Here is a 12,173-nt window from a genome sequence, read left to right as displayed (position 1 = left end):
TGACTGCCAGTCCATGTGGTATCTCTAGCTTCGGTGGGGGTTAACGGGGGATCCTGGGGTAGATCGAGAATGAAATCTACTGGGAGACCATGGCATAATGTCAGATTATGGAATACACAGCAGAGCAACACTATCTCAGCGACTCTGGGTGGAGTGTACATTAAAGCTCCCTCCGATTTGTCCATTCAGTGAAATCTACTTTTGAGAACTCCGAAGGTGCATTCTATGACACAGTGGTTAGAATATTTATGTATTTATTTATTTGGAACTTTTTTATACCGACATTCATGTGCAAAAGAACATATCAGATCTGTTTACAGCGAAACGAGAAACAGCATAAAACAAATGCATTACATCGAACAAGGGATACAGGTAACTGGGATCCAATGGGTACAGATAAATATTGAGCTCCTCCAGAGGGCGAGTAACTGTTATAAAACTGTTATAATACACCAAACGCCGAGTAACTGTTATAAAAACTGTTATAATACACCAAATAACGAAACAACGGTCACATTTCTCTGATATCTAAAATGGGGAACCAAAGCTAACTTCTCTAGAAGATGATGTCAGAGTAAACAAAGCCAATGAAACTGGGTGGTAATGGACCCATGCTCGAAATTAAGGGGGGGGGAGGGGAAGGAGAGGGGACAATACACCAGAGGTGGAGGTAAAACTAAAAGATAGAAATTAAAATTAAAGATTAAAAAATAAAATTAAAAATTAAAGTAGAATTACAAATTAAAACTAAACTTGACTGTTTAGTGTATCTCTGTGTATCTCTGGAGGAATATAAGGCCTTGTTGTACCTCATCTTCATAGTCGTGTTGGGAATAGCGACTGGTGTAAGAAACTATGTTCTGCAACTGTATCCTGAATCTCTGGCACGAAAAGGGAAACATCTGCATCATTCATTCCACCCTGACTTGGTGATCTCACTGCCAATACACAGCATGCTATCAAACATGATAGATTGTAGCCTGACAGGAGCCTTAAAAGGCTATTGGCAAGCCCTAAGTCCATGCCACTTTTTACTGTGACACAATATGAATGCTCTAGCATATGCTTATGCTGCGTCACATCTTCCTGAATGGGAAATTGCTTCTGGGGTTCTTACATCATGTGTCCATGTCACTCACAACCAGGATCTCAGAAGCCATTTCTTGCACTCCTCTAACACTGAAACTGTACATCACAGCTGCCACAAATTTCATAGCAGAAAGACTGAAAACTTGTGAGCTGTTCTGCAATCTGTCCTCCAGAGATACACATTTGTCTCACATGACACAGTGACTCTGATAGAGCCAAAGTGTACAACCTCAGCTTCTCTTTAACCTATGAGATGGTGAAGACTTACTGTGGCTGACAGATCACTAACAGGGCACACATAACCTGGGAGTCCCTGCAGTGTGGACACCAAATGGGATTGATTTACAAATGTCCTTTCAACAATTCCAAATGGGAGTATTTGATAAACCACTAGCTTAAAGTTAACCAATGGGGAGTAGGTAGTCCATGGTCACATACAGAGCTTTGTGGCATTAACAGGGAAATACTTGAAGAAAAAAAAAAGTTTTCAACTTCTTTCAGAATAGTTACAAATCCCTAATCTTACAAAGCTCAAATGGCAAAGTATTCCACAGCCTAGGACTGATCATTGAAAACACCTGTCATCATGTCTCTCCGAGACACATTTCTCTTACAGATGGCACCTTTAAGAAGGGTTTCTCTCCAGATCATAGAGACCAAGAAAAGGCATACGCCATAATCTGTATCATACTGGGAGCCCTCATCCACAAAGTTTTAAAAAATTAATGTAATTATTTTAAAATTTACCACTTAGGCCACTGGGCAGCAGCATTCTAGAGAATCTTCAGATGTCATTGCGGAAGCCCTATGTACAGAGTTATAGTCAATCATTAAAAGAAATGTTTGGACTAATGTACATATCTAGAGCACTATAAACATAAACCAAATTATCCTGTCATCCTGAAAAATTCCTTCCATCTTACACTAACTAGCATGTTAATTCCATCATGTGAGCAGTACTGTACAATGTGGAAACTCAGTATATTAGTTTGAAAATGATTAGTTTCAGTATACTTTTATTAAAAGATAATAAGGGAAGATTCAAAACTTTGCTTGCTGTGATAAAACATCAGAGTTTGCTGTGCATGGGGTTCATCCATTTGAAGAATTGTCATTAATAAATTACCCTGTTTTCATATATGTTTAATAAATGATCTCAAACTCTCATAAGTGAACTACTCTAATGTTGCTGTGATTGTCTTCATGGATCCTGTGTAGAACAGTTCTTGAATGAAATCTTTTTTAAATGTTCCAGCATATCATGTTCTTCATCTTCCAGAACTCTTTCTTCCTTCATCTCCCATCTGAAAGAAAGTACATTGACTTAATGTTCTTAAATTATTCAGTATACTTCATACTTCAGCATTAAATTCAAATTAACAAACTATGATTTTCTGGCTGTCTGGGGGGTTTCTAATAGAGCAAGAACCATACTTTGCCACCAGGTATATGATGCGACCCAGTTTCTTGAGGGAGACTTTTAGCCATTTCTGGTTTTTGATCTTCTCTCTCAATGAATGATGGTATCTGTAGTCCTCCTCCTTCCATTTACAATCAGTGTTACAAGTAAAACAGTGTATCAGGAGGGGGAAGATGAAAAACTGTCCTTCCAAAAACTGGGTCATATTGTATACATAAAGCAGGAGTGTGGTCCTTGCTATTTTAGACACACACTGACAGGCAGTCTATTTTTATGCATCCTATCATTCTATCTTTCTATGCATTCTATCATGATAAACTAGGGTACTTGTTTATTTTTGCTACATTAAAGTTAGAAACACATATAAGTTAATTTAAGTTCAAACTGCTATTCTGAAACTAACTTATGCTAAGAAAATATTAAATGGCTATGTGCAGAGTACCTTTTATGAAAACTTTAATTTTGGTTGGCTTAGAAAGCACCAGAGCTTTGGCCAAACAATAACCAGCCTTTTCATAGTGATACATATTTTTATTTATTTATTTAAAATATTTATATTCCACCCTTAATGGTACAAGCTAAGCAGATTATAAGAGCATAATAAAATACATTCTCCAATAAAAACCATAATAATTCTATTTTAATAAAAAGAACTGCTAACAAATCACAAGTTCTTATTCAAATTACACTAAATAGTAAAATAATAATAAAAACAATATTAAAAACAATAACATTATTCCACTGTAACAGCAAAGGAATCTTGAAAAGGAATAGCTTTTAATATTTTTTAAAGCATTTAAATTAGTTATTGACTTAATTTCATCTGGGAGAGAATTCCATAATTTAGGGGCAATTATAGAAATGGCATGACTGCAAGATGGACCTCCTTTATACTAGGCAATGTTAAAAGATGCTATGAAGCCAAACAGAGATACTGGGACAGAACATATTTTTTAAATAAATTGGATAAATAACCTTTCTATTTCTGATACCATCTTACTCTTCATAGTTCTTAATGTACTTTTAATTAATTTTAGGACAAATTTATTAGGAGGTATTTTGCATGATTTTTATAATTCCATAGACATATAAAATGTAATGGTAGAAAAGATTATACAGTAGGGATGTGCAGAGGGACATCATACGTTGCATTCGTGATTCGGATTCGTCGGGGAGCAAATGCGTTGCATTCGGCCGTATGGCGCCCCGATGCGTTAATACGACGAGTTATATTCGTGTCCCAGCTAAAATTAAAATTAACTACAACCCCCCACCCTCCTGACCACCCCAAGACTTACCAAAACTACCTGGTGGTCCAGCGGGGGGTCCGGGAACTATCCCCTGCACTCACACCCTCGTTTGCCGGTTTCATCATGGCGCCGATAGCCTGTGTCACAGGGGCTACCGGTGCCATTGGTCAGCCCCTGTCACATGGTCACCGGCACCATCTTGTGCTCCTACCATGTGACAGGGGCTGACCAATGGCACCGGTAGCCCCTGTGACATAGTATGGGCAAAGGCTATCGGCGCCATTTTGAGTCCTGGCATCGGACAGCCGGCATGCAGGAGGTTGCTCCGGGACCCCCGTTGGACCCCCAGGGACTTTTGGCCAGCTTGGGAGGGCCTCCTGACCCCCACAAGACTTGCCAAAAGTCCAGCAGGGGACCGGGAGCGACCTCCTGCACGCCGGCCTTCCGATTCCAGGACTCAAAATGACGCCGATCGCCTTTGCCCTCACTATGTCACAGGTACCGACGGTCGGCCCTTGTGACATAGTGAGGGCAAAGGCGATCTGCTGCCAGTGTTCAAAATGGCGCCGATCGCCTTTGTCCTCACTATGTCACAGGGGCCGACCGTCAGTACCTGTGACATAGTGAGGGCAAAGGCGATCGGTGCCATTTTGAGTATTGGCATCGGACAGCCGGCATGCAGGAGGTTGCTCCCGGACATAGATCTGGAAGAAAATCTGGCAGCAGTCTGTTGGTCAGGTAGTAACTGCATGTCAGCACTATGATGAAGAAGTCTGAGGCAATAGTAACAGTTGTACATAGGGACAGTAAGTTTCAAATGAGTACATGTGTTCAAATATACACATGTGCATTTGTGTGCGCCAAAAGACGTGGCAATTTTATAACATAAATGTTAGAAAATAGCCTAGGCATGTGTATATGTGCACCCAGTTTTGCATGTGGTGTGCACAGCCGTGCAAAGTCAGGTTTGAGCCGTGCAAGTAGAGAAATTTTATAATAGGCGTGCATCCATGCCATTACCAGTTTCATCAGTTTGTCAACCAGTTTGTCCAGTCTAGAGCTAGTTCCTTGAAATCCCCCTGGTTCTTTAGGCTGCACTCCCCCCCAGTTACCCTAGACTTCTCAAACCCCTCACAGGTGCCTGTTTTGTTTTGTTTTTTAATTTATACCTCTTCCATAGCAGAAGTAAACTTACGCGGGACTGGAACTTGGGGTGCACCCAGGTGAGTAGGTACTTGTGTGTGCATCTCTTGGCCCTGCCCCAGAATGCCCATATTCCACCCACACCACGCGCCTTTTTTGTTCCAAGTGAGATATTCACGCATTGGGAGATGTGCACGCATGTACTGTAGGTGGCATTTAAAATCGGGTGGACGCACATGTCCTACATGCGCGCACATCTCCTGATTTTGGCAAAGGCCTGGCTCTTAAAATTCACCTTTCAGTGAATACTGCATACTGATGACAATTGTGCTACTCAAATGCCTGACCAAAAGAGCAGTAATTTTTCTCTTTATGCTTGTCTGGTGCCCCTTTTCAGTTTTATGTGCTGCTTAGAACAATGGATAATGTGGCATATAAGGAGGAGCTACATAAGAAAACAGATATAAAAAATGCTCAAACTGCTTTATTTTGATAAGGCATTTGCTTGATTTGAATATTGATGTAAATTTAATGTATTAATGTGAATAATGTCAATTTGTGTTTAACTGCTATTTTATGTATTTTTTATGAATGTTAAGGCTGCAACCCACCCTATACATAAGATATGGAAAAGATGGAATATAAAATCTTTGAAATAAATAAATATGCACACAACAAATTTTTTTCAGCACATTTTTGTTTTAATGCACTTATTTTTAGCTTTGTAGTAATTTGTATGCCATCAGCTCATTGAATCAAGAATTAACTCATTTTTCAGCACAATGGTAAAGAAAATATGTACTAAAATGTATGCATATTTTTTTCTTATGTTTTATTACATTGGCCCATGCAACGTTTTTAATCACTTAACTCAGCAAATTACTTTTTGCCAGAAATTTTTCCAAGTCACAAATCTGGGTCTATCAATTCCTATGTTATTTTTCATTTTAGGTGTAATTGGGAGAAATAGTCATCATGCAAGTCATTAGCTAAAATACATTTTGAAATATGAGGACTGTATATAGAAATAACCACATTGCTATGGTGTGAGTTGTATTGAGTTGAATGAAGGTGAATGACAGATGACACTCGTTTACAGAAGGGTGTGCTCTCACTTAGATGAATAGGGTGACTGAGTGAGTTGCCAGTAACCTGGCTTTCACAGTGTGCTATGGATGGCTCTGTTTTGATGAATAGAGACCTTGATGATTGCATTTTGATGAAATGAAATCATAGTATAATTAGGTGCTTTTTTCAGAAATGAAAACCCCTCACCATTAATTGGGTCTGCTACTCCTTTTGCATAGTTTAATGTACCATTTAGGTTAGTTATACAAACTTCATTTAAATATAGATTTAATTAGAATTGTTTTATGCTTTTAATGAGTCTCAAAAGACTTTTGATGAGCAGCCTCTGTAATTATAGTATTGAAAATGATTTGGTAAATGCATACTTTTATAATTTACCTTTCTATCAACTATGTTTTCATGCAGGTTACATTTACTGAGCAGAGAATAGTTTCATTTTGTTTTCAGCTTTTGTACAGGCTTGTTCTTACTCTTATTTAGCATTGTACTCCTGCTTTCAAAATGTTTTATCTTGGAAATCAAATGAAATATTCATAATAACAGCGAGAATGAACAAATCTAAAACTATAGTTGTAAAAATTCATTTGAAAAGTAATAGGATTTAGGACCTGATACATCACAGTTTTCCCCATTTTATGCACAGAGACAAACGGAAACTCTTATGACCCAATAATATCTGTTTGTTTAAACCCAGAATAGGCCAATCTGATTGGATACGTCAGAATTTAAGCAATGTTAAACCTGTCTAAACAGTCAGATATTTTTGCCTAATAGGATTCTTAGCATGTGAGTTTATCACAGTAATATTTTTTTCTTTCCTTTCTACAAAATTGTTTAAAGTTGCATTTTCCCTTTTGGATTATTCATGTTATGTGTTGAATTCAGAAAGTGACATTAGATTAGGAAAAAAAATATTTTATTAATTCAATTACAAGCCATGGTGCTAGAAAAGGTAAAATTAGTCATTGTTTGCATATCTAAAGCTAATATTGTACCTTAAATAATGAATTTAGGATGAATATGGAAATTAAAATCTGTTAATCCCTACAGAAATATTTGCAGAGACATCTTTTTCTTTCTGGACAAAAATGTAATGAAAATGAAGGACATTACAATATTTAATATATAATAATTATAATTGTAGTCAGGCCAGTGTTTATATCCTTACAGATGCACAGATCATATCTAGTTTTGACTCATTGTCATTTATATCATTACATCCAGAAATGAAGAAGCAGGTTTTCAATCAAAATTTCAAGAGCTGCAGGAAGCTACTGAATTTCCTCTAATTAAAATTTCCATTTTGGAATAATTTCATACTAGACTAAACAAGTCATGATGACTCAGAAAGTCATTTCTCATAAACTATAAGGTGAATTTTAAGACCTGTGTGCGGGAGCACATGTACGCACATTTGCCGGCTCGCACACATGGACGTGGAGATTTTATAACATACATGTATATATGCACACATGGTATAAAATCGGCTATACATGCGTACATGTGCACGCAAGTTTACATTGACATACACACATCTGCGTGCAAATGCTGCCTCGATCACGTAAGTGGGGGGGATTTTAGTAGATATATACGCCAATACAATTTCCTGTTTTTCCAGTTTGTACCCAGTTCACCCCAGTAAAGGAGAGGACTTCCTAAACACCCAACTAATTTGCCTCCCTTTTACCCTGTTAGCCCTGACCCTTAAAACCCCGCTGACAAGCTTAGTTTTTTTTTGTTTCATGACTTACAGGCCATCCATAGCAGAGGTAAAGTTTCACAGATAGGGACCTCAGCACGCACTAGTTGGCATAAATACTTATGCGCTGGTTTCATTCATATTTCATGCTCCATCCATTCCCTGCCCCTTTTATGAAAAAAATATTTTATCGCGTACTGGAAGATATGCACATACCAAGGCACCTCTTAAAATCTGCTTGGTGTGCGCTGGGCTGATATATGCGCATACCTTGACCCCAACAGACCAGCTATCCAGATACATAGCCACCATCAAAAGGCCCCATGGAAAACACCTTAAGGACATAAATCTACTCCTTGTGAACATTGACTAAAATATATTTGCTATGCTTTAACTTTTCACTTTTCATGGTAATGTAGGGATCCTTTTAGTCTCCTATTAATACTGGATAAGGATTATACTATTTGGGTATGAGGATAACTAGAGATGGTAACTGTAAAGTTTGCAGCTCCTCTGTGTGGCAGCTAGCAATGGTAATGACCTCAGTATTTTTCCAGATAGATCACCATTTTACCCTTGTGAATCCTTTTTGCTTTCAAGGAGGCAATATGAACTAAGCTATGCTCTCATTTTCTAGTTCTTAACTTTAAGTTTCATGGAGACTTTTGTTTTGGATGAGAGTTTCTTTCCACCCTCTCATGCAACATTTAACTTATTTGAATTTGGAGTACCAAATCTTTTTGGACTCAATTAAGCTGTCTTGAGTTTTCTCATCTAACCAATGCTGAAAGTTTTCTTACCTAACCTTGCTGAAAGTAGAATCTTAACCCACCAGAATCCAAGGAGGGGATGACTTCCAGCCATCTAGTCAGATAAAAGGATAGGAGATAGACCACATCCATACCCCATTAATATCTACTTGAAGATTGGGAGAAATAGGAGTAAGAGTTATCACCCTTCATACTATAGGAGGAGGTAGAAGATAAAAGAAAGCACATTTTTGTTACTTCATCTACATTGGAAGGGAAGTACTACACTTGCCCTATATTCCAATAGGAGGGAAGAAATCAAGTAACTAAAAGAATTAATTAAATTGGAGGAGCATTTGAATTTAAGAAAGACTGTAAGAAGTCACAAACTTACTAAAAGCATTTGTAACAACTTGAAAAGTGAAGTACACAGCTGTAAAGACTAAATCATCATTGCACTTTATCGGTAAAACAGAATTGTTGGATACTACCACACAACTCTTATATGTCTTATACCAATCCCCTGCCTTCAAAGATTATTTATGTAGTACCTTAACTCTTAATTTTACTGTAATCTCAAGGTGATCCACCATATTGTTTAGTGGAAAGACTCTAAGGAAGTAATTTTCAAAAGGATTTGTGTGTAAAACTGGGTTTTAAGCACATAAATGGTCTTTTGAAAATTGTTCAAATTGGCGAATGTGTTGGCCTGTGCCCTGGGACACCGCTACGTATAACTTGTGCTCGTACATGCACGCAGGTTACAAAATAGCCTGGCTGTGTGAACATGTGCACCTAATTTAAGTGGGCATGCGCATAGGCACACAAATCCCGCTTCTACCACAAATGTTGAGGGATTTTAAAAGGAGCACATGCCCATGCCATTCCCAGCCTACCAGTTTGTCCACAAGTTCACCCAGTTAACAGCTAGGTCCTCAGACTCCCCTGGTTTGACAGCTTATTCTCCCCCCAGTTACCCCAGACCCTTTAAACCCTTCAGAAATGACTTGATCCTTTTATTTTACAACTTACTCTTCATCCATAGCAGAAGTAAAGTTACGCGCACATTTCTTGGCTAGAACCCGAAATACCTACATTCTCCCCAGACCATGCCCATGCCTCTCCGCTTTTATGAAACTTTAGAAATGTACGCACAATGGGATAGATTTTAAAGAAGCACGCGCTACCCGGCACGCACAAATGTACGCCTGATTTTATAACATGCGCACGCAGCCACGCACATGTTATAAAATCCGGGGTCGGCGCGCGCAAGGGGGTGCACAATTGTGCACCTTGCGTGCGCCAAGCCCTAGGGGAGCCCCGATGGCTTTCCCCGTTCCCTCCAAGGCCGCTCCGAAATTGGAGCGGCCTTAGAGGGAACTTTTCTTCCGCTCCCCCCTACCTTCCTCTCCCTTCCCCTATCTAACCCACACCCCAGCCCTACCTAAATCCCTCCCCACCTTATTTCAAGTATTTACGCCTGCCTCTGGCAGGCGTATCTTGCGTGCACTGGCCGGCTGCCTGCACAGCCACTGTTCTGGAGGCCTCGGTCCCACCCCTGGACTGCCCCGTACCGCCCCCGGACCTGCGCCACGCCCACGCCTCCTTCCCACCCCTTTTTCAAAGCCCTGGGACATATGCGTCCCGGGGCTTGCTTGCCATGCGCAGGAGGGTTTTTAAAGGGTTACACGCGTATATATATTACGTGCGTAACCCTTTGAAAATCTACCCCTGTGGCATCTACATGCATACCTGAGCACTTTATAAAATATGGTTGTTGTGCACGAGTCTGACTTTTTCCGCACATATATATAAAATACCCAAAATAATATTATTTCAAACAATTTAATATAGAAATACATACTGATCCCAAGTTTAGCGATATGAGGAAGTGGAAAAAAGATGAATACAAGATAAGGAACTGTTGGAGAGGAGTGATGGCAACAAAAGTGTAGAAGTAACACAAAAAGGGTAAATAAACAATCAAAATAAAATTATTTAATAAACTATAGAATAAAATCAAATATAAAAATATATGCTATAAAAGAAAAAATGGGGAAAAAAAAGAGCTCTAAGTAAAAACCTAACGTAGCCATGTTTTGGTAAGTTATGACTGCATCAGAGATTTGAAATCTATAAACAATAAAATAAAACACTTTTTTTTCAAATGCCCTTTGAACTGCTCACATCTCTGTAATATGTACCTAAATAAGTAGTGATAGTAAGTCCAAAAAATGCAGAGAAATGGGGGATCCCTAGAGTAATGGTAAACTGTCTTCCTTGGTGATCCAAGCACTTTATGAACATATACCAGTGAATATCTGTCTGCTCAGGTTCCCACAGGGATCTGAAGCCTTTGGTAAACACCAAGTTTTTTTGCTGATGACTTAACATTTAAGAACAATAACAACCAATTTGTAGCAGTCTTGCTAGTGAATATGAAGCCAGTGAAGGGAAAGTAGAAGAGGAGTGATATGGTCACAATGTCTAGTACCTGTGAGAAGGCATGCTGTGGCATTCTGGATTATCTGGAGGGATCTTAGAGCATAGGCTGGAAGTCCAACATACAGAATGTTACAATAATCCATGGTGGAGAAGATTAAAGACTGCAGGACTGTATGAAAGTCCTCAGGGTTGAGAAATAGATGGAGATGGCGCAACATATGTAGTTTCATGAATACATTTCTAATAACTAATATTATATATTAGATTGCATGGAGAGGGAGAAATTGAGGATGACACCTAGATTCCACACTTGACTGGCAATCTTGATGTTAAAGCAGTCAAACGCGAGGTGTGAGGGGATGTCAGTCAGAGTGATGCGAAAGGATGAGAATTTCAGTTTTGTTTATATTCAGTGTTAATCGGTTGTATTTTAGCCAGGCATGAATTGAGGAAAGACAGAGAGATGCAAATTGTTTAGTAAAGGACTATGATGATTTCAGAGGAAAAAAAAATTGGACATCATCGACATATAATTTGTAGTGGACACCTAGGTTTGAAAGAAGATGGCAGAGTGGGGTAAGTTAGATGTTGAAAAGAGCAGAAGATAATGCAGAACCTTGAGGAACACTAGTGAGAACTGGAGATCATGGAGAAAGTCAGATACGAAGAAAATATATATTTTTTTAAATTTCAGTTCTTTTAATGAAAAATACTGAGACCAATTTATACAAAGTATTTCATGTACTTTTTAAAATTAATAATTATTCAAAATAAGGGCAATATAATTTTCCAGTATTAATGGTGACTAAAGTATCCTAATAGAAATATACTGTATGTACTATCGGCTTAATTGTAGAGTACTGTGACTGAAAATCAATATTGCAAATATGTCTGCAGATCTGAAATGGGTATGTAATGTGCAAAAAATTGCATGAATGTATTTTATAATGCAGTACATTGAAAATGATTTATTTCAAAGCCATTATAATATACAGTGGTAGAGAGTAAAATCACATAGACTTTTATTGTCAATCTGCATGCTTTTGCTGTGTCTATTTTTAAAATATCAGCAGTCAAATAACAATAGTTTTAGAGTAGAAGCGTATGTGAAATTCTAATCTTTAAAGCCAGTGCATATGTTCTGCATACAAGGGGGCACATATGCACGAGAAGGTCATATTGTCTAATTTGATTGTTTGATCTGGCACTTAGATCCATCTGTGCTAGCTCTAAAAGTTTGAATTGGGCACTAAATTTCTTCCTGTGACAAAACTTGTTAGGTATACTGG

The 12,173-nt window shown here is 38.4% G+C and overlaps 1 protein-coding gene across 3 annotated transcripts in view; it reads right to left on the bottom strand.

The window, feature by feature from the left end:
- Positions 1–220: 220 nt before the first annotated feature.
- Positions 221–12,173, bottom strand: part of KIAA0825 (KIAA0825 ortholog) — a 1,025,579-nt gene continuing 1,013,626 nt past the window's right edge. For all 3 annotated transcript variants that reach the window (XM_029573181.1, XM_029573174.1, XM_029573190.1), the window contains one exon: positions 221–2,393. In XM_029573181.1, the coding sequence (XP_029429041.1) occupies positions 2,291–2,393 (103 nt within the window). In that variant the 3' untranslated portion in view covers positions 221–2,290. The remainder of the gene's footprint in view (positions 2,394–12,173) is intronic.

The sequence above is a fragment of the Rhinatrema bivittatum genome, chromosome 1, assembly GCF_901001135.1.
Source record: "Rhinatrema bivittatum chromosome 1, aRhiBiv1.1, whole genome shotgun sequence".
Classification (NCBI taxonomy): Eukaryota; Metazoa; Chordata; class Amphibia; order Gymnophiona; family Rhinatrematidae; genus Rhinatrema; species Rhinatrema bivittatum.
The sequence above is the reverse complement of the archived record's forward strand: the minus strand, read 5'-3'. Positions and strand labels throughout refer to the sequence as shown.